The 20,137-nt window shown below is 41.7% G+C and overlaps 4 protein-coding genes across 4 annotated transcripts; 2 read left to right on the forward strand and 2 right to left on the reverse strand.

Annotated features, from left to right (window-relative positions):
* Window positions 1-1,415: 1,415 nt before the first annotated feature.
* On the forward strand, window positions 1,416-2,045 carry EAE97_003443 (uncharacterized protein; the record flags this gene model as incomplete). The annotated part of the gene is made up of 3 exons (XM_038873955.1): window positions 1,416-1,463; window positions 1,775-1,941; window positions 1,991-2,045. The coding sequence occupies 3 exons, from the start codon at window positions 1,416-1,418 to the stop codon at window positions 2,043-2,045; spliced, it is 270 nt and encodes an 89-aa protein (XP_038735818.1).
* Window positions 2,046-10,790: 8,745 nt separating this feature from the next.
* EAE97_003444 (uncharacterized protein) lies at window positions 10,791-12,068 on the forward strand (the record flags this gene model as incomplete). Its single annotated transcript, XM_038873956.1, has 2 exons — window positions 10,791-10,994; window positions 11,052-12,068. The coding sequence occupies 2 exons, from the start codon at window positions 10,791-10,793 to the stop codon at window positions 12,066-12,068; spliced, it is 1,221 nt and encodes a 406-aa protein (XP_038735819.1).
* A 4,161-nt stretch (window positions 12,069-16,229) lies between these two features.
* On the reverse strand, window positions 16,230-17,328 carry EAE97_003445 (uncharacterized protein). Its single transcript, XM_038873957.1, has 2 exons — window positions 17,047-17,328; window positions 16,230-16,988 (listed from the first exon to the last, which is right to left on the reverse strand). The coding sequence occupies exons 1-2, from the start codon at window positions 17,234-17,236 to the stop codon at window positions 16,483-16,485; spliced, it is 696 nt and encodes a 231-aa protein (XP_038735820.1). The 5' UTR covers window positions 17,237-17,328; the 3' UTR covers window positions 16,230-16,482.
* Window positions 17,329-18,323: 995 nt separating this feature from the next.
* On the reverse strand, window positions 18,324-19,748 carry EAE97_003446 (uncharacterized protein; the record flags this gene model as incomplete). Its single annotated transcript, XM_038873958.1, has 3 exons — window positions 18,324-19,210; window positions 19,296-19,596; window positions 19,668-19,748. The coding sequence occupies 3 exons, from the start codon at window positions 19,746-19,748 to the stop codon at window positions 18,324-18,326; spliced, it is 1,269 nt and encodes a 422-aa protein (XP_038735821.1).
* Window positions 19,749-20,137: the final 389 nt, after the last annotated feature.

Raw genomic sequence — 20,137 nt, forward strand, 5'->3', positions numbered from 1 at the left:
GATTCGCGATGAGGCTTTTGGTAATCAGGGTTTCGCGACAATTTCGTGCTCCCCAACTAGACATATTGACTTAGCATGAAATGGTTGGGTTGATCCCATGTAAAACTGTTTAGAGGTGTTGCACTAGGTAGTTATTTTCGCGTGTCTGTTCGCAGTCCCGTCTCTCCCACCACTATGATATTCTGGCACAGTAATAGAAACGGGGATAAGACTTGCATGTACACTTACGATGATCTTACGACCTGTGTTGAACCTTATTATAAATACCGTATAAACTCAACTGCTTCATATCGCACTTTCCCTCTTGCGAAATAAGGTTTCGATGTATGCCTGAATCACCCGCTCGGGAATAGGAAAGTCGCGCAGTCGATGGGACTGGTTTCACACTTGATATCATTATTTACTCAGACTACGAGACTATTGAGCCGTGGGGAAGATGTCTGCAGCCCGTGTCAATTGCTTGAGGGATAGGGTGTACATGTCAAAACCTTCAATTTCGTATCATAACGGTACACTCCATGCAATGAGTTTTGACAGTGGTTCGTTAGAGCCTATCCAAAATGGCGCAACGACCTGACAAATCCCGTATTGCAGAAGTCCAAGAGCCGGATGAATTCTGGGGAGTGACCTCCACTGAGTCCACTCGGGTTTTGCTTTTCCGCCCAGCTTCGTAACTCGTAAGACTTTGTTGATCCTACCAACTCGCCGGTAAATGCCCGCTGCGCAAAAAAAGAAAAGGAAAAGAAATTCAGAAAAAGGGTCATGAAAGATTCGCAGATCAGTCGTTCATAGTATAGAGATCTATCGGCAATCGAGGGAAATAATTTCGATTCTCTGATCGAGATATCCAAAATACACTTTCGACAGATTGAAGATTTAGATGCACCGAGGCCTATCGAATTTCCCCTGGAACTTATCCTTATCAATCCAAGTCGACATCACCAGCGATGCATTCACCCCGCAAGATGAACATGTGCTAACCGAATCCATGCTAAGATGAATCGCGCTCCCCGCCTCGCATTTTCACCATGGCCAGAAACCAATTCACACAAGATCAAGGCTTCAAAGACAATCCGAAATCCTGCTACACACAAACCTTACAATCATGTCATCATCATCCAAGCGCTCCAGCCCCAAACCAAGTTTCCTCCTGTCCCACGCTGCATGCCCTTTGCGTAGCTCAGCACTCAGCGTACCAAGATATTAGTAGCCGCATATGCAAGTACTTGTAACAAGCATCCTTACGAGAAAGATAAAAATCACGTCTCCCACTCCCACGCGTTCACGCGTTTGTGTAGAGTGTGTTTGGGGGCTAATTTAGATTATTGGGTTCAGGTGTCATGGTGTGATATGAGTCTCGAGATGTGTGGCACCAATTCGGATATGCCTAGTCGGTCTTGCGACTGCTACATACTATGAGTGAAGGAGGGGTTGTCCAGGAATTCCCTAGTGATGCAGATCAAGTGTGTACTTAACACACTGCGCTTCTCCTATTATTGCTCAGGTTTCCGGGCTCAGGATCAAGAGTATCTGCTAATGAATAGGGGTAAAAACTACAACATCATCTCATCATAGAATGTCTTCTCCTATCTGTCTGTCTCGGTTCATGGATTCCCTACATTCATTATGATTCATCTTCGCACAGCCGTTTACGCAGTTAGGTAGGTAGGCAGGTAGTGTGTATGTGTTGTGAGACTCGGGTCCCCTACGTAGCATGTACAATCCCCTCTCTGAGACCCTCCAAATGATGTGAGATTCGATACTAACTCTGCAGCTGCTTGGAGCATTCCCACCTCAGCGCATGCCAAAATCCAGGGGGCGGCGCAACGCTCGCATCGGCACCGATGTGTATATGCCCGGCCACATTATCCATTTCTCCCTTACTCCGCGACCGACACTTCGCATCCGCCGCGCCGCGGCGTCGGGACACACTCAAGTATTGTAAGTAACGGTACGTACCGCGGTTTCTGATTCTTTCTTCTTTTATCAGAGGGTTAATTGAGGCTTGGAAGGCTGAGCCATTTCTGCGCGCCGTATTGATTTGAGGCTATTATTGTGTACATGGGAAGATTGGATGTGTAAGGCGAAGACCAACATGCAAATAAACTCGGACAAATAATACTGCGCAAAAATACGAACCCGCGCCTCCTTACAAATCATACGAATTTAATTACTCGGTGATGATATGTGATTTTGCATGTAAAATTGGCGAAAAATGTATTATTGAATTTCGCCTTCGTTCTATCTATCGTCTACGTATACCTAGGCATGATATCAATATGACATTTCGACAATATAAACGGGGATAAGTAGTGCATAGACGCTACATAAATAGCATAACTTTATTTGCACCACCAAAGTCATTAGTGCAGCTTATGCTACTGTATGCAAGCACAGTAAGCGAGCACAAAATGCGGGGAGAGAGAGAGAGAGAGGGAAGATGTGCATCTTCATCAATAAGGCAGGTAGATATCATATATTCGTAGGTAGGTGCGTGAGGGCCAGGCAAATCTCATGCACAGCGACAGCGTACACCGATCTCCGGGCGAGGAATTCGCACGCACGCTAGTTGGTTGTTCAAGGTGCACGTGTTCAGAAGCTACTCCAGGTAAGTATGCATTGCATATCTACGGTGAGCGATTGTACGGCGGAATTCGATCCTCAGTCGGTAGGTATGGCATGGAGAATATTGCTTATTTGTGTATGTATGTATGTGTGTATGTGTGTAAACTCGACTTACCTATCTATCTACTTTGTACTATTCCAAAACATACAAAGCCTAAATTCGCACCTGGATATCTTTCTGAAACCGAAACAAAAAGTGGATGCTCTTCAGCAAAATTGTCTATTTCTATTTATTGATTATATACCTCTTTGAGAGATCATGTTTGCATTTAGGTTTAGGTGTTCGGCGTACTAGTGGTTGAGTTTATCGTACCAGGTGGTCAAGGGAGACGATCCCGATTCCCAGACCAAGGCATTCATTTATCTCATGATTCAACTCAACCTAAGCAAACCAATCCCTCTGGTACGTATCTGGGAATCCCGTCCACCGTCCCCCCATCCCCCCATCCAGGCGGAAGGAAGAAAATTTCTGCTGCATACACACATACACACATACATACATGCGATGTACATACATACAAACACATCATCCATCCATCCATCCATCACATCACATCGCATACCAAATACACGCCCCGTACATAAGCGAATTTGTGAGAAAATTTTGGCAACACGGTGAGGGAAGATCGAGATAGGCGATCGAAGAGGGGCGATTGGATTGGGAGATGGGATGGGATGGTATGGTGTGAAATTGTAATCAATCACCTAATTACCTGCATACCTACCTACCAGCTTCTGTTCTGGAGAAAGAATATTGATATTGCTCCAACCATAGACTTTCCAATCCAGTATCTACGATAAGACATCTACACCTATACAGATAGTGCACACACAACACAGCACACGGTTGGATGAGAAGTGTAAATAATAATATCCGAGAATTAACTTTCTCCCATACCTTGCTTACCTGTGAAGAAGCTAGTGAGAGTACTGTACATACATCGCATACCTATATTACAATTTACATCTGAGCTACCCGTACAAGAAATAGTACGAAAACGGGAATCTCCCCATCCTGTCGGAACCTCCCAGGACACCAAAGTCTATCTATACGTTGCGATGCTACTAAAGCCCAATGCTAATTCAATGACATACCCATGATGAGCAGATGAACTACGCAGCACTCCATACCAAGGACCATCCATCCAACCTGAATCCTCCGTGCAGAGAAAAAGCTTGAAAGATTGAGATCGACCCAAGACAAACAAGTTACCTACTGACTCTCTCTACAACGTACAAGACAAACGGAAGCCAGCGGAAAACCCACGATGCAAATCTTCCCGAATCAGAGATTTCCAGAGGAGGGTGACGACCGAGACTAAATCCGGAACAGCGTCGTGCGAATACGTAAAGATAAAAGATAGTAGCCATGTATGCTAGATAGTCCGTCTGTGTGACCGTCCGAGCTTTACTTTACTTGCCTGTTTTTTTTATGTCTTGGATATCACACTTATGAGCCTATCTATGAACTTGTATAAATCATAAAAAATGAGGCTGAACAACTAAGAATGTGGGGATCCATTGAAGGACCATAAGTGAAGCGTGTCCACCCAATCGGAGGCGTAGGAGATCGTTCTTGCTAGTGTGTGTATTGCATACGGTAGTTATGCACGAGATATACCTCTGAAGCCCATAATTATTCGAATTTCGAATACCTTCACATTGGATTGGACTCTCATCGAAAGAGCCAATCCAATCGACCTTCCCTTCCCACGACCCTCCGTGCGGAGAAAAAAGCGACGGCGTACTGGGGCTCTACGTTCAACCTCAGCGGATCCTCGCGAAGAGTTTTTAAAATCTCTTCAAGATGCCTCCCCATCCATCGTCCAATATCGTAGGTATCCAATGACACGCGAGCATATACACATCATCTGCAGTGCAAAAATTCAATAATCGTTACGAGAAACTTGGGAAGTAATCCCGAGGGCTTACGGCACAGCGAAGCAAATGTTAAGTTCACGAGCAGGTTCATAAAGTACAGCCGAGGTGCCGGGAATCCGCTTGACGCCGAAGGAAATAAGCAATGTACGCAGCAAGCGGCGAACAGTCCTGGAGGGGATTGTTCGGACATGACGCAAGGCCTTGGAAGGTGACTGCGGTTATGAGGTGTTTGAGTGGTGTGACGGGTAAATTATTTTGGTGTGTGATTGATTGATGAAGGAATCGGAATGATTTCCCAGGACCCTTAATTTTTCTGGATCTTCGTTGGATTTCGTAAGTGCCATGGTTTCTTTTCTTGATTTCTGCAATTGCGTATCTTGATTTGCACGCACATCACCAGATATATTGTCAGATATGTCATCTATGACCATTGAAGAAGTAAAGGAATGAATCAGGCATGAAGATATGCTGGTTGCATACGAAGGAAGGAAGGTCCTTGTGGGTGGAGTATGAAAAGCGTTTGGATCATGGTCTAGGGTAAGGTAGCGTCATCGCGTGTGGACAATTGCATTAAAGTAGCGTACTATGGAATGGTAGGATCGCGTTTTTCGTGGAGCGGAGCGGCGCGGCATCGCGTGAGCGCGGGACTGGTATTGGTATTACTTGATATAGCAAGGCGCGGTACGAGAGTATGGTATGTAATAGACTCTCGCTACCTAGTTGGGGAGGTTAGTACAAATGGTTGCCGGTTGAAACTACTAGACCTGATATCTACGAAGTTATGAATTCAGTACCAAAATGCATACCAAGTATATCAACACTATTCACGATATTTATGTACCGAGTTGTCGGGTCCATCAGTTCTTCAATCTAAATCCTCGTCTTGCCATGCCGTTCACCCATTCAACCTACTTTCTGATTGGAGGAATGATATCTCAAAGACTGAAAGCAAAACATGTCCCAGCCAAATAATAAATGTCAGGAAAGGTCTGTGTGTACCTAGAAATTAAAGAGCCCCATTCTTCGATGAGGATAAACGGTCATGAGGATGAAAGTCTAGGAAGTTTCGACCATTCTGGCATCAAATGGTTTACTTCTGGGGCTGTCGAAGTTTGAAGAGTCTTGGCGGGTTTATATTTGCGGGTCGGTTTGATTTTTGAAGATCTCGACTATGAAAATAATGGTCCAGCGTTACCAGCCCTTGATATGATTTGGTCGACCTAATGATCGTCCGGTGCATGTATTGTGTGCATAAACTTACCCCAAATTCCGGTCGTCGTTTGGTACGAACAGGACTGTTCCAATGGGTATGGCCATTGAAGACCAAACCTGAAAATAAGATCTGGATGGTGGCAATTCTGCTTGGAAAGCAGTCATGGTTTCATGATTAGTGGAGTGGGAAAGTTTGATAGCATAGCAACCAAACCAAATCTCCCGTTTGGTTATAATCACTTGGATGGTTGGCGGATGGACAGAATGGCCTATTAGTTAGTGGTACTTAAGGTACCTAAAGTTAGAAAGGTAATGCTTGTGCTATGGGGTACCAAATGGTACTAGAGAATTTTATACTGCTAAACTAACCGGCCAAATCATGTAGATGGGATGTTGCTTTGCAACTCATATCAAAATGATAACGGAAGAAGGTTTGTTCTTGGGACGGTCGTTGATTGACAGAATGGTTCCAAACCATTCGAAGCCCACGGAAGTATTGCAGCGGCGCAACGAATTTCGAATTATTGAAAAGACGAAAGTATGAGGCCATTGGACGATAGTAATAACCAAATACAAACGGTTTGGAGATTGCACCAACCTGGGACAGCGAATGGAATGATCTGATCAAATCAAACGGAGATCCAACGAACCGGTGGCTTAAAATAAGCTGGAGACGAGGAAGGTTTCCAGTTCGAAATTATATCGTGTACAAAGTACCATAGATCCCTATATGTTTCCGGAACACATTCGTAAAAGGGTTAGTTCATTCATATGTATCTGAGCTTCACAGGTAGGGGATCTCTTCCATCTTTTACCCCGTACCCTTTGCACTTCTCTTGAAACACGGTTGAGGGAAGTCTCTTTTTTTATGATGGTACCAAATATGCAAGATGATCAAGGTCTGGGCGAGATCTGAGTTCTCATGTATTGCTTCTTATTGATTAATTGTTAGTATGGAATCATTGATGCGCTCAGGTGTGTGATGCGTTTGCCTTGTTCTCCTCGTCATTTAACCAATAAGCCGCATATTCAGCCCTTCATTACAGACACGGCGCTCAAGAATAGGGGAAAGAGGTGCATTGCCTTGATGTATTTAATGTCGTTGCAACGTGATGTACATAGGTATATCCTATATAGAAAGATGTAAACGAGTCAATCCATGATAACACGTTAATGAATTATGCAGGATATAGCAAAGCATATAAATTGATCAGCAAAGCAATCTCGAGCCAGTGAGAAATGAATCAAATCAAAGTTGATGGTATTGTTTCCTGTGTCGACATGGTTTGATGCATGTACCTAGGTATGCAGGTATTCTCAAGCGTGTCCATCAAGGATGTGTGAATGGTTAGATTTCAATAGAAGTATAAGAAGTTTCGATTGATTTTCAAGGATGTCTGGCTTTTATTGAATTGAGCTGGGGGATGTGAATTCTCCTTCAAGAGATGTTATTAGAATTATTAGAATTAGAATTGGGCAAAGGGTAGTTTTCTTTAACATTATCAAGATGCTTTTGAGAAGCATAGTTTCTGATTTGGCTCAACCCTCTGTCCCATATAGGAATCATCTCTACCTCGATTCAGTTTAGTCACATGGAAATCACGTTTTTTTATTTATCTATGTACACTCCGTACTTGTGCACTTCTTCAAATACCTACCTACCTAGGTATGATTGGAGCGGAGTTTACTAGGTCATTTGTTCCTTTGAGTGTGAAGTGTGAAGTGTGAAGTGTGAAGTGTGAAGTGTAAATTATGACTTGTGAATTGTGAATTGTAAAGTGTGCTTCCTCTGCAGTAGTGACACCATGCCCAAGCCCAAAGACTCTAAATTTACTGATTGAATTGATTATCATAGAGCGATCCGATAGTCAATGCTACACTATTCCATTACTTTTTTCCCCCTTGACGCGTTTTGGCGTGTTTGATGAGTGAGATGAATGGAAAATGTAGGAGATCAGGAACCAATATGAAGCATTCATTGCACAAGCCAAAATTCATATGTGAGAGTGTAGAGTCTACGTAAATCATGCAGAGCCAATGGAATCCAGCAAACGCGACTTGTTCACATTGTCTGACCGGAGCAGCTGCAAAGACTATCCTATCCTATCCTATCCTATCCTATCCCATCCCATCCGTCAATTGATACGAATCGTGCCATTTCTTGAAATCTTGGAAACCTTTTTCCTCCGTGCCATTTATTCCCCGTACCGTACGATGGATGCACTTGTCTGGGCAAGGTACTCTTGTTCCTCTTGTTCCTCTTCTTGGTATGGCTTACACATCCGTCTCCCTCTAATACCAATAATCTACCCTTTTAGATCGGGAGTTAGACAGAAGGTAGGTAATTGTGCATATACCGTAATACTTTATACCGTAATTTACGGAAGAGACAGGAGGTAACGTAGGTATAACGAAGGTACCACGTAGAGACCGAATCAGATAGATAGGTACTAGGTATCTTTCGTAGGTAGAATCCAGCTGCCAACAGGGAAAGCGCGTTCAATTAGAATTTAGAACACACTACTACACTACTTACTACACACTTTAACCATCAAATTGCTTCCGTACATCCAGTGTCATCCACATCCACACACATACTTCCGCTCGCTTTATCTAACCACAACGCCGACTAGGGGTTTTTCGTCTGATCTTGTTGACCTGATGATTAATTTTGGAGATACCTAGGTAGGGAGGTATGGAAGAAAGAATCATTCATTGTATGGGACGTACTAGGTAGTCACCATGATGATGATATTATAATAACAATAAGAAGAAAGAGAAGAAGAATTCCTGCTTTTGCAAGTGTCACTATCTAGTACTGACTTCCCTATCTAGGTAAGTAGGAGGATTCTCGAGCGAGAGATATTATATATGTATGTGTGTGTCCATCTATATCGGTCTGTTTCTGTTTCTGTTTCTGTTGATCCATCACTTATAATTTACTACTAGGTATTTACCTACAATTTACAATTTACACATTATATACACATTACATATTATATACACATTACATATTATATACACATTACATATTATATACACATCACATATTATATACACATCACATATTACATCTACCTCTCCCTCTTATTTACCACTTCATACTACTAGCTCTCTCTCACCTCTCTCCACCCATTATCTTCTACTTATAGATACTTTTCTTGATGCAGCAATAATTCTTCCTTTTAACCAAAGAAGGAAAGTCGTCCCCACTTGCAAAACCATACGAATGTGCTTTTAATACTCCACTTAACTTTCCTCCTCTTTCCCTCTCCCCCCCCCCCCATGTCAAAAAGTAATAATCTTCATACCATTCCTCTTACGGTGTAGAAAAAGGTCCATTACTCTCAACCTTCTCTCGAGATCCATTCGATCCATTCTTTCACTCCTTGAACTACACAAACCTCCCCTCTTCTTCTTCTCTCTCTAAATTTCTTCTCTCTTTTCCTCTCCTCCGAAAGTCTCTCTCAATTCATATATCAATAGACGGGCATAAAGAGGTCATTGGATAATTGACACCTTGTTATGTTGAAGCTCGAAGAAATTTGAAAAATCAAGCAAGAATTTGGCTGGAAGATTGCTCGACTGCAACTTCTTATACGCACATCCACACCACACAATATTCTTCACTTGAACTTTCATTCGACTGTCCATAGCTGTCACTTTCTACTACGAGGAAAAAAAGAAAGAAACTACCATACACACAATTCACCCCTCCTAGTCTTCGTCTCAACAATCGCGAAGATTATTCTTTTCTGGATAGAATTGGAAGACATTCATCATCGTCATCCCATCATTCAATTCAGTAATCGAAACCACCTTCCTCCTCTTCCTCCTTCACACACCCACACATATTCCACTCGAATCACTTCTCGACTTGAATCCTTTTTTATCTCTTGATACTTACCAGGACAAATTCAATTTCCCAAGAAAAATTGTGTTCTTTCTGCCACCAAGTTTCGACTCAGTTCTATTTTCTTCCCATCTCAATTCTTCGATCTCGAATACCTCGAATTGTTTCAATTCTCGGTATTGTTTGTTTCGAAGTAATAATTTTTTTCAATAATCTTCAAGTGGTACCTCTTTTGTTGTCCATCTCAATCTCGTCAACTCTTTTTATAAAAGTTAGAGGAGTTTAAGATTTGACTCCACAATTGAAAGTCAAGATACTCGACAATTCCAGGTGAGCATTGAACTTTACGCAAAAGTCTTGTCTTCAAATCTCCTTATTCTTCCAATTAAACAAGCAAAATCCTTTATGAAAGGCATTGACTAACATTTAACTCTTGGTTCCCCTTACTTAGTTAGCATTTTTACATGCCAACGTTCGCTCATCTCACCTTGAACATTCTTCCACAAAAGCTCTACGTTCCTCCTCTCAACCCAATACTCGGCACGTAATTACACAAAATATTTCAAGCAAGATCAAGATAGTCAAAGATCGGAGGCGTTTACTCGTTCATCCTATCTTAACTTCGACGGAGAATATCTTCAAAGAATTTCTACCGCATTATCCTCTCATTGTCTTCCATCAAGAGGGATCTACCTTGGTGAGTCTCGAATTTCTAAATTCACACGTCGACCCTTCCCCTCCCACGAACAATACCATCAGCTTCATGCGTTTTTGATGACCAAAGAAGCATTATCCTTCTCTACCTTCATATGATTGAGGCCTCTCCCTTTCAAGATCTACTCCACTTCCGGCTGAAAGTCTCGCTAATCCCATAATACACTAGAATTTCAACCGTATCTTTATAAAGTGATATTCACCTGCCACCTCACCAATATCAACTTTGAAAGGTTCAGCTTTTACATTTTTTCGCCATCTTTTATTGAGGCCATTGTCGTTCATTTTCGAATTATAGTTCCACCCACACTCTCTAATAATAATACACCAAAGTATCGTTCTATCAAACCATACAGCACATTCTTTACAACCAACAATACAGCAATCCAGTGACTATCGAAAGCCACTGTCAAGTCGAAGCTCCTGGAGAACTTGACGTCCATTCTTTCCCTACTACCAAACACCAAAATACCTACAACTCCAAATCACCTTCTACACCTTCAACATGACGTACAATCAACCTTGTGACACGTTCTTCGTGGAGGATAATACTTTCCAACAACAGCAGCAACAGCAACCTCGACCAAACTCTCAAGAATATATCAAGATGATGGGTCGAAGGAGGCAGGAAGCCATGGCCAATGAATTATCTAGACAAGCTTGCGATGCTTATATGGACGATATCATTGATCACATGGCATCGATGGAGGTCAATTACTCTGCATTCTACTGGTTACGTGTGACTTTATGCTAACATCTTCTATAGGATGCGACTATGCCAGACGTTGCCTCGATAGAAATTCAACAAGAGATTCAATGGTTCATGAGGCCTTATCTCATCGACTTCCTTATCGAAGCTCACTCTGCATTTCAACTTCTTCCGGAAACCCTTCACCTCGCTGTTAACCTTCTCGATAGATATTGCTCGCGACGTGTCGTCTACAAGAGACATTATCAATTGGTTGGATGCGCTGCACTTCTCATCGCTGCCAAATATGGAGACAAAAAGGAACGCGTCCCCATGATCAGAGAACTAAAGTCGATGTGCTGCTCGTTATACGACGAGGAGATGTTCACGCAAATGGAATGGCACGTCTTGAACACCTTGGAATGGATGATTGGTCACCCTACTGTTGATAGCTGGTTGCAATTGGCCTTGTTGGAAGGACCTGAATATGAAGACATGACCGTCGAGCACATGTCATGGTACATCTGTGAAATGGCTTTATATCACAAAGAATTTGTCTCAGTCAAGCCTTCAGCAATGGCTCGTGCATCTTTGGCACTTTCGAGAGATATCCTTGGATGCCCCGAGATGGATACCTATGGACAGGTCGACTCGGAATTGATGCTCAGTCTTTCTCGACAACTCAACCAACCATCTTCGGTCCTTGCAAGAAAATATGCTGCTCCACACCTGTCTAGAGTCTCTGAAGTGCTTCGACGATTCCTTCTCCAACAAGCAGCCATGAGCCAATGCCATGTTACCCCACCAACTCCACCTGCTGAACCAACGACTAACCAGAAACCAATGCAACAACACGATGTGTATAGCACACCACAGAAAGTGTATGGACAACATGTCATTAATGGTTACCTCACGCCACCAATCACCCCAGAAGGAGAATATTTTGGTCCAGGGAATGGAAATGATGTCAAATCGTATCAAACTTCAGCACCTAGATGTCCGATCACCCCAACTCCTCAAGCTCAGATGCAATATAATCAACAACAACAATATCAGCAGCAACAACCATATCAACAAGATATTGTCATGCAATAATTGAAAATTTACTGGATTGGTTCGCATTCCCTCACTCATTGCATCATACGTCTTGATCTCGGACATCATCATATCACAACACCTTCACATGTACCACAATTTGTATTGATTGGCCTAACTTTATCGGTCATTTCATCAGCATTCGATCATAAGCCCAGTTTTGCGGACTTGATCGTTTCTGTGTTCGGCATCAGCGCGTTTCATCGACCTATTTTTCTATCAAAAAATATCTGGCATTAGCGAGTCGTCGATTTTTTATTTTCTCTTCAAAATCATCTTGTCGTTCTAGCGTTTTTTATTTACAACACACAATTACTACACACACACACCGCTCTTCAGCAACCCAATTTTTCTTTCTTTCCTTTGTTTCTTTTCGCGGTGCAATCTTCCTTTTGATAGTAATTGAAGAGGGAGAAGATGTGACTAGAGAAGAAATAGGAAGGAATGGAGTTGGTATTCTGAGGCGTGGATATTTTCTTTGTTTCTGCAGGAAGTTTTTAGTTCTCTTCATACCCTTCTTGCACACCACATTCGGGTCGAATCGGGTCACAATTGAATAAAAGTTTGGGGCTCGAGGAAGATAATGGATGCATTCATTACTTGCATGTATACTTTCTTAATAGAAGTTATGCTTCAGTAATGGGTGGATGTGGATAGATTTCTATTGAAATCTATGGTAATGGAAGGATGAGAGATGCTTTCCATTATATCTTAATAGAGATTGGTGGATGGAGAATTTGGTGGAAGAAGTCTTTATTTTCGGGGTGGTTTTTGTTTGGTAGGATAGGGGCTGCGGGCATGGTTGGATGGAGATACCCAAGATCAGATCAGAATAAGAATGGCTGCTTGCTTACTTGCGTTCCGCAATGGTAATGGAAATCATCTACTTGATACCATTATTCCATGGATTGGTGGATGTGGAGGGGTTGTGAAAGAAGTGCATGGGGTTGGGAGCATGGATTCATGGCTGAATAGTTGGGTGGAGAGATGCATGGGTATTAGATAAAATGGATAATAAGATACCCGATCATCATAATTATGTTCAAATTGACTTGTCTGTGGGTGATGATGGTGATGATAAATTTGATCATATAATGTGGATTTGATTCTTTAGTGATTCATGTATTGCACAGCTTACTTTTTTATATTGTGCACAAGCGATGCATATTCAGAAACAACTTTTGCAGTGAAGAAAGTAATCTCTCATCTTTACTTTATCTCTCTGACATTTCCATATTGGTTTTTAGCATCAATACATGAACAAGGAGTGAATAGAGTAAAGTAGAGTGATATGATTTAATGTGGTGTGCTAAGGTAAGGTAAGGTGAATGTGAATATAATCAGTATTTTGGAAGCTAGAAGGTGTTGGTATATTCTCACTCTTAAGATGGGATATAGAATGGTGTATATGGATGGATGGGATGGATGGATGAATAGGATAAGATGGGATGGGTGGATGGGATGAATGAGCAGGATAAGATGGGATGGATGGATGGGATGCGATGCGATGCGATATACAATGTGATGTGCAATTGGTGGGAAGAGAGTTTGGAGGAGGGTATTGTGGAGAGGGTATTGTGGAGCGGGTGGAAGGAATTGAGGGGATTTGGGGGGCTATTGGGAGGGAGAGGGAGAGGGAGATGTTTTATGGTGATACCTAGTTAGTGATGGGTAAAATTGGATTTGAATACAGGTTTTGATATTTATAGGTAGTGTTTGATATCTGGATAAGTATTTGTTTATCCTATTTGATGTGGATATAATATCAAGGTTTTGATAGGGGGTGTGGTGAATTTGGGGAGATGATGGGATGGGATAGAATAGAACCAAAGGCTTTGTTTGTAGAGAGAACAGTTTATCAAGATATTCCAAGGTTTATTTAGTGATTGTAAGTATAAGATGGGTGGGTGGTATCTGGAGTTGTATTTGTAGGTGGAAATGGGAATGGGAGTTTGGGATTGAAGGAATTATGATGGGATTATGGGGGTTGGGGGTTGGGTTTGTGTGATGAGTTGGGATGGGATGGTGTATGGTGTTTTGGGATTTGATGGATTGGTGAAGTGCTTTGTGAGTGAGAGGGGACGAAATGAAAAAGAATAAGTTGAGATGTGATGAGATGAAAAATATTAAATATTCTATTGTATAGATATTGAGAGTATTGTTTTAAGAAGTATTAAGAGGAATGAGATAGGTAGTACTAAGAAGACTGGATATATAAGGAAAAGAATCGAAGGCTGGAGAAAAAGATATATTGGAAGGGGAAAAGAGATAGATAGAGTGTGTGAGTTTATCGAAACTGATTTGAGGGAGCGTTGGCTTTATAGTTCAAGTGTGAAATGTGGATGAGATGAGATGAGATGAGATAACATGGTATGGAATTAGAGAGGTGGTATTGAGATTAAGCATATTCGAATTTTTTGATATTATCTTTATAATAGACTCACGTTTGATACAAGCGAGTATTTGAGAAACTCGCAAGAAAGTAGCGGATCCTGTAAAGAAGAACGATCTCGACATAGATTCATAGATTCTCCTCGAGAAACGAGATTCTCTTCTAGTGGAATGACTGGTATTCGATATTCTTCGAATGCAGTTGAGAGCGAACTAGATATCTTAAGCGAGCTTGTGCTACTAAGTTACCTAGATAGATAGATATTTGTAGGGAGGTAGTAGCAAGACTTCTCTTTGTTGAGATAAGAGATGAGTGAATGAAGCATTATTCTCTCCTTCTTACATTATATTACTTAAGTGTACTTGCAGTGTTCTAGACATCCATCATCAGAGGGATAAATTCACCTCAAGTCATATTCATTCATTCAATTTTTACATTTTATATTCCATTTAAGGATCTGTTATTTTCGTCTACCTGCATCTGCATCTGTATTTATATTTCCATACAAATCCGCACCATATTTCCTTTTGGAAACAAAAAGAAGAAAAAAGCATAGTACTTACTTACCACAAGAATCCTACCACTCTGCTAAATATTATCTACCCATCACATAACCACACAACATCCCCCATCTACTCTCCCCGTTCTCTTTCTCCTCACCACACACCGCACACATCTTCTCTTCGCCTCCCTATCCACACGTCGGAGAGAGGGACAGTCTTCTGGAAAACATTTGGTGCGATGTTGATACGAACAGAGACGGAGTCGACGCTCGTAGTGAGAACAGTTGAAATCGAAGATTATGCTCTTGCACATTTTGAGGGTTTGGGTTTGTTTGGGTCTGGGATTCGTGATTGGAGACCGGATTATTTTAGACGGGAAGATATTCAGAATACTCGGGGGTACGGGTTGCGAGAATCGAATGGCAAAGGGGAGAAAGAGTAGCATGAAGGTGGTTATAAGGTGAATTTCTTACATGTAGAACATGAATGAGGGTTATTCTGATAGTATTCTTGTTTCACAATCTAATCGAATTCTGTCTACGTAGAGAATGCAATGGATCAGAATAATGATGGAACAATTCCGTATCCTCAACTTTCGCGGGAACGCGTCTATTTTCTATCTGAGAAATTTGAAGAGAACTCGCGTTACAGGTTCGAATCACCGTCGCATCAAGTCCCGTTGTATTGTATCATCTCAATGTTGCTGTGTCATAGGTTATAAGAAGAATTTTGTATACTAAAAGTTCTTCACCCAGACGACATCATTCACATAGTCTCAAATATTCAAAATGTTTCTAATGTAAAGATTGATACCAGACAGAAAATGCCATGTGATCAACGCGATGATATAGTCCTTTAAGTTTATCAATCATACAATGGCACACGGTGTCACTTGAAATCGTCGACATGTAAAGTTTAGAAACCCTAAAGTTTCGTTTGTTAATGATCAATCATGATGCGCATAGTTCGTATGCTATAAACTTCGAAACTTTACGAGCTACTTGCGGGTCTTACGAGGGGCTCTAGCCATAGTTACTATAAATGTATAGATAGGGAATCATGTCATAGAAACATAAAATCAAATCAAAGGAAGCTAGTTCTTGGAAATAGACGGTTTGAAGTTTAGCCTCCTTTTCGATGAGAGAGAGTAGAGCTATATGAGTACACTTTAAAAGAGCCATGGACGGCTAATTTTGAGCAGAGAAGTTATGAGGACGTTAGCGGAACACCCCAAAGTGTTGTGACTCTACGTCATCTTTGTAGCACTTGCTTATTTGTTTATAAAAGGTCAACTTAGTAAAATTTAGTTCAGAACTCTGATTCTATACAATCTAGAAAATCCCACAATCGTTAGGAGTTGCGAATTAGTATATCCTGATATAAGAAAGAAGCAGCTTCATAACTTCTAACGCCAAGCTGTAGACATCCAAGCAGAATAAACAACGGTGAATCCGTACAAATTTCTTCAACTAAACGCACGCCGGGTATCCGCTTTTGTTTCCAATTCTATTCTCCACTTCTAATTCATCCACCCCAAGCCTCCAACCCATTTCCTTTCATTTCTGTTACTCCCTGCACAACTCAAACATTTCCTTTCCATTCCCAAGTTACTCACAGCACAGGAATGACAGACTTGTTTCCCACAATTCGTACATGCATGATTTGTCTCTCCTGCTCCATACATATCGATGTCCATTATAGTATCTACATCCATTTCGTCACCCCCTTCCGTGTTCGCTAGTGATGCATCGCAATCCTCGCAATTGGTCGGTATCAGGTGAGGATGTGTGATAGTTTTAGGAGAAACAGATGTGGATGATGTATAAGAAGAATCGCTAGAAGGTGAAACCTGACGGTTTGATGGCAATTGCCAGAAAGAGTGGAGTGAGGCTTGGTGTGGAGCGTTATTTGGTGGGTTGGGTATTATGGTATGGGGAGAGATTGCGGAAGGTGAGGGCGGTGGCATGCAGTTTGTATTTATATTTGAAGGTTGCTGAGCTGAATAAAGGAGGGAGAGGGTATGTTCTGTAGAGCTGATTAATATTTGACGCGCAGTTATTGGATTGTTAGAATGAGGACATACGATGGACGGTGTCTTCATTTGGTCGATTATCTCTATGACGCTTCCTAGTACGAGAGGAGAAAAGATTTGGTGATCTTGTTGATGGAGAATCAATATGCATAGAATTAGAGTTGTTGGAGTGCAGAGGACTGGATAGGAGAGATGAAGTGGTTGAGATCTCGGATTCGGAACGCTTGCGTTTGAGAAACATTTTGATTATTGACGACGTGAAATAAGCCTTAGTTGAGCTGATAACTTAATACTATTGATAACAAAATGAGTTGATAGATTGAATAAGACAAGGGGATTTGATGTTGAATTGATGAAAGAATTAGAGAAGGCTGGAACATGGAGCCACTTTACGCGAGGAGACGCGCTAGCTTGATTCACCAATGGGTAGGTGCATGGACTGACGGAAAACTTGTCAACCTTTCAAAATTTGTAATAAATCCATTTTTCGATTGTTTGGTATCAGAATCTATCTCTTCATTTCTTGACCTTTAATAAAGCATTGTAAGAATTCTCGGATCTTACAAACAGAGATTGCGGGTGGTAATAATGCACAATCAATTTTTTGCAGTGTTTCGCCAGTCCATACACATCCACTAATGATTTACAGAACGCGGCTTGAGCTTTGAGTTTGACATTGACCTTCAATTCAAACAGACACAATTAGTTGACCATTTCTCGTTCCTATGCTATTGCTGTTGCCTTTACTACTTCTGTAGCTTGCGAATGTACTGTTGTTAGTCGAGCTTCCAGAGACGAACGTCTCTATTGTTACATTTGAAATCTACTGGACTCACAAGCTCGCCGACTCTGGATAACTGCATGCTCCGATGCGCATCTAATGTATGGCAAGTCATCAAATAGCTCCACTGGTTGCACCAAGGTCTCCCATAATCTCTGTATTTACATCATTTCTTTAAATAAGTGCAGAGTAGCAAGCACCGGAACCCCATGAAGTTTCATGGACTATGAACATGATTTGTACCTTGCGGAAGATGTTGATATCTCAAACATTCGCATTCTTCAAATATTAATTCTACCCTACTAAGGACCACAGATACGACATGCCAGCATGCCATACTTGATTCTGCTATCTACTACTTCCTGGAAGTACTTCTTATGTCTGCGACTAGCTACAATTAATTATCCAAAAACACCACAGTATTCCCAAAACGGCATTGTCTGAAAGCTGGAGTGAAGCTTTCGTCGGAGGCTCCATTCTTCGCCAAGCAAATTACATAGCTTCAACATCGCCACCGACAAACACTTCGTTTCATCTTCTCCATGGTTTACTCAAAGCCAATCATATACTCATCCTCTCGAATTCCCGCAATAACTTGCGGTAACATTGTAAAGATTGGTGGTGATCGAGTCCTAGGATGATTCCTGATCTCTCGACAGATATCAGCGACGTAAACATTAGAGTTCTCTCTTGACCATACCGCATGAGCTCTGATCCAAGATTCCCCTCGAACAATATTAAGAAACAGCTCTGGAGATCCCATCTTCATTCCATTAGTGGTCTCCTGAAGACGTTGCAGTAGATGATCAAACAATTCTGGCAGAATCTCTGTATCAATGCGACAACCCAGAAGTACGATTGAGTTGACTGGTCTTATCTCTAGCGCCTCAAAGCCATTCCAGTCAAGGTAATCTTTCACTTCTTTCTTCTTTGAGCTCCATGTTCCACTGTATCCGCGCCACATAGTTGGGTCATTCATTCTCGACTCTCCGGCTTGGTTTGTGCGGACAGAGGCCATTAGGCTATTTAACCTAGCTCTGTTACCTCTAGCTGACATGATATCGAGAAGCTGAAGGTCTAGATCGAAGTGCGGATGAATATTGTAGTGGTGAGAGAGCGCCTCAAAGTCGTTTCGCACATCCCACCAAACTTGTCCAAATTCCTTGGATTCAAGAATCATCCTCAATGATAAACCATTGTTGCCAACCATGTTGAATACTCGATCTCCTAGAACTTGTACATCAAAGGTGTATGTCGTATTCAGGGACCTAATGGTCATCGTAAAGTAAGTGATGGCTCCGTCTCTTGATAATCCAAATCCGTTTCCTTTACAGCCACAGAAAAGTTCTTGGCGCCGGCTATTTTGGATGCTTGATAGCACCGGAAGAAACTGATTCATTCTGGCGACCGAGTCTATAAGGAAGAAGCGCTTGTCTAAGGCACCATTAGACTTTGAAAACGGGCTGGAAATTGACAAGGATCCAAAGATTCTGGGCAATGAAAGTTAAAATCTACTTACCAAATTCTGTGAAGGTAGCTTTTCTAGCTGGCATATACTCCCAGGATCCATCATCCGTGGTTGGTACATTATCCCAGTCTTCGGCTTCTGTATCTGTTGAGGCAATCGCCGTCGGTCCCATATTATCTTGAGGATCATCGTTTCTGTCAGACCAATCTGCGGCTACCGTATCTGCTTGGTTCTCCATAGTTGGAGATGAAGGCCAACCGACTGCAAGAGTGGTATCGTTATGAATACTATCATCCGCTTGGATATCACTGAGAACAAAAGGCTCGATGTGCTCTTGTTGGATTAAGGGAATCTATGAGGAACAAATCTTAGCATGTGTAGTTCAAAGTTCAAAGGATGCATCAATCATTTCTGTTGATTTACATCTGGCTCTTGCTCACTAGCACTAGATGGTGTTCCAGAATTTTTATGAACAAGCTCAGAAGAAGATGCCTTATCAGACATAGTGATACTGGATGTCTGTAGCTTTCAGAAATTGTATTGGTTTTACAATTCACGAGCCTTTCACAGGCAATGATTGTAAGAGGTGTAAAGAATGCAAAACGAAGAAGTCTCTCTAGCCACTTCTGTTTTTTGGGTGGTGTATCTGCTTGTTGTGGAGTTGTGTTTATTGACTTGTCAAGGAGACTCGAGTTGTTAACCCCCATGAATTGTTAGTTAGCACTGCCTCATGCTAGGCTGGCAAATCTTAAGAAATTTACTAATTTCAACACACGAAAACTTATTACCTGTCATCCGGAACAAAAAGAAATTGGACAGTGATTTACATTGCAGGTGTATATAAAATTCACTCATACAGTTTATCAAGCGGGTCGTGTTTAAAGATGCCTTAA

This window comes from Botrytis byssoidea, assembly GCF_014898295.1.
Source record: "Botrytis byssoidea strain MUCL 94 chromosome Unknown BBYS_005, whole genome shotgun sequence".
Lineage (NCBI taxonomy): Eukaryota > Fungi > Ascomycota > Leotiomycetes > Helotiales > Sclerotiniaceae > Botrytis > Botrytis byssoidea.

Excerpts from the sequence above, each read along its gene's own strand:
- EAE97_003445 (XM_038873957.1), bottom strand. The coding sequence starts at position 17,236 with ATGTTTCTCAAACGCAAGCGTTCCGAATCCGAGATCTCAACCACTTCA. Across the intron at positions 16,989-17,046 it reads AAATGAAGACACCGTCCATC|AACATACCCTCTCCCTCCTT; the intron begins GTATGTCCTCAT and ends TCAGCTCTACAG.